The sequence below is a fragment of the Coregonus lavaretus genome, assembly GCF_964263955.1.
Source record: "Coregonus lavaretus genome assembly, chromosome: 27".
NCBI classification, from domain to species: Eukaryota; Metazoa; Chordata; class Actinopteri; order Salmoniformes; family Salmonidae; genus Coregonus; species Coregonus lavaretus.
In genome coordinates this window covers 8,139,366-8,141,310 of record NC_140014.1, presented here as the reverse complement: position 1 = coordinate 8,141,310, position 1,945 = coordinate 8,139,366, and the positions used below count along the sequence as shown (strand labels likewise).

General features: G+C 53.7%; 1 protein-coding gene across 1 annotated transcript; it reads right to left on the bottom strand.

Moving 5' to 3' along the window:
* Positions 1–759: 759 nt before the first annotated feature.
* On the bottom strand, positions 760–1,299 carry LOC311102592 (TMF-regulated nuclear protein 1-like; the record flags this gene model as incomplete). Its single annotated transcript, XM_084143967.1, has 1 exon — positions 760–1,299. The coding sequence occupies one exon, from the start codon at positions 1,297–1,299 to the stop codon at positions 760–762; it is 540 nt and encodes a 179-aa protein (XP_084000093.1).
* Between the last annotated feature and the right edge of the window lie 646 nt (positions 1,300–1,945).

Here is a 1,945-nt window from a genome sequence, read left to right as displayed (position 1 = left end):
CCTGGGTTGCCAGGCGACAAAGAAGAGGCCACAGGTGGAAGCATCCGAAAAGGAACTACTTTCTTTCTCTCTCGCCCCGAGAGAGCCGACAGGTACTCCACTGGGGACTTGGCCTTCAAAGCTCAAAAGATTAGTGGGCTGAGAGATATAGTGAGTTTGCTGGGGAATGCCAAGGCATGTTTCCCTTCTTGAGCATGGCCCTCTACCACCCACTCTTTCTGACTCCCCATTTCTCTGTCGATCCTCAACTGCCCTTCACTCCCCTTTTCTCACTTCAGTGGGTTGGAAAGGGAGATTGTTAATCGCTCTCTCCCATCCGATAAGCCCCGGCTTTGTTATGTAACCCTCTTCTCTCTTTGCGTAACAGAAGAGGTACAGAGAAAATTAATTGTTTCCATTTCACCTCACGGTCCAATGCCTGCTCCCTCTCATAGCCTCTTCAGAGACTTGCACCCTGAATCTTTTCTCACTTCTTCCAACACATAAAGCACAGAAAATAAGAAAATCTACCAACCACATCAAAGCGATAACATCTTTGCGTTTGTACAAGTACGATTCGTACAGTTTCGTTCAACAACCTTTTGGGTTTACAGTTGTACCATGTTAGTCCAATGGCTGCCAAACCAACCCAGATTATCAGCAGGCAGTCTTTAGTCCACAGAGGGCCAGCATCCAGGAACAAACAAGAGCTCAAGGGGGAATTGTAGCATCAATAAGGAGTAACGGTCTGAAGAGGTGGTGGTCTGTAGTTGATGGGGTTCATTTGAGCTTGACGGGCCAGGGCAGGCACGTGCGGAGTCCCAGCATGGATGAGAAAACAATAGAGGGCCGGTGCTTCTTTAAGCGCAGACCCTTCTTGAACCGCTGGCTGTTCTCAGCCGTGTATATCTCCCCCTGCTGGGCGGCGCAGGCGATGCGGGTAACCACCTCGCCATGCTCCACCGCCTCCTGCTCAGAACGCACGAAGACCTCCCGGAGCTCCTCCAGGCGCCGCTCCATTTCCCGGATGACACGCTGGCGCTCCTCCATCTCCAGCAGGCGCCGGCGGGCGGCCTCGAACTCCATGCTGGAGCTGGGGGTCACCATCTTGGAGGAGGGGGCTGTGTTGGCGGTCGAGGGGGGCTCCGAGCCGTACAAGGCCATCGTCACCCGCCGAAAGTCGCCCATGGAGATGGAGCGTCGTGTGGCAGGCGATGGAAGAGGGAGGGCCGGCATGCCGGAAGGGGACAGGGCTGAGAAAGGGAGGGAAGGGACGGCGAGAGGGGGTGCTGAGGCCTCAGCGTGAAGGTGGGGATCCATGTCGTCTGTGGTAAGCGCTTGTCTGTGCCGTTTCTTCATGGCTGGGTGCGTCCGTCTGTGCTGCTGTTGTTGTTGATTCTAGTGTTCTGTGGGAGAACTGTGAATGGCGTGCTGCCTCAGATCTGCCCCATTCATTAATAAGAGATCGGAGCTCAGTACAGCGATTCATGGGGAGGAGTCCACTCGCCCCTCATTGGTTGCTCGCTTCATGTTGGATGCCGATTGGTTACTTGCCCCTCTGCTGGCTCTGCCCCCTCGATGTCCTTTGTATTGCTAACTCCAGGGCTCTTAGCCTACTTCAACAGGAAAAGAAAGAGAGGGATAACATATATTCAGCGATTCTATCCTTTCTCCTCTCCGTGGTTGGCTCAGTGTGTGTGTTGGTTCTCTCTCCTCTCCTCTCTGCCCTCCCTCCCTCCCACCAGCTGGCTCTATCCATCCTCCTGCTCGGCTCGTTGCCCATAGCAACACAGTCTCAACATCAGATGGCAAGTGGAGGAGGGAGGGGTGTTGTTCAGATTTTAGTCTCTCTCTCCCTCACCCTCGTTTATCGCTCTTTCCCACTATTCCTCCTCCTTCGCCCCCCTCCTATCATTCACCACCTGTCCCTGAAATTGAATTTCTTTCTTTCCTATTTCTTTTTTGT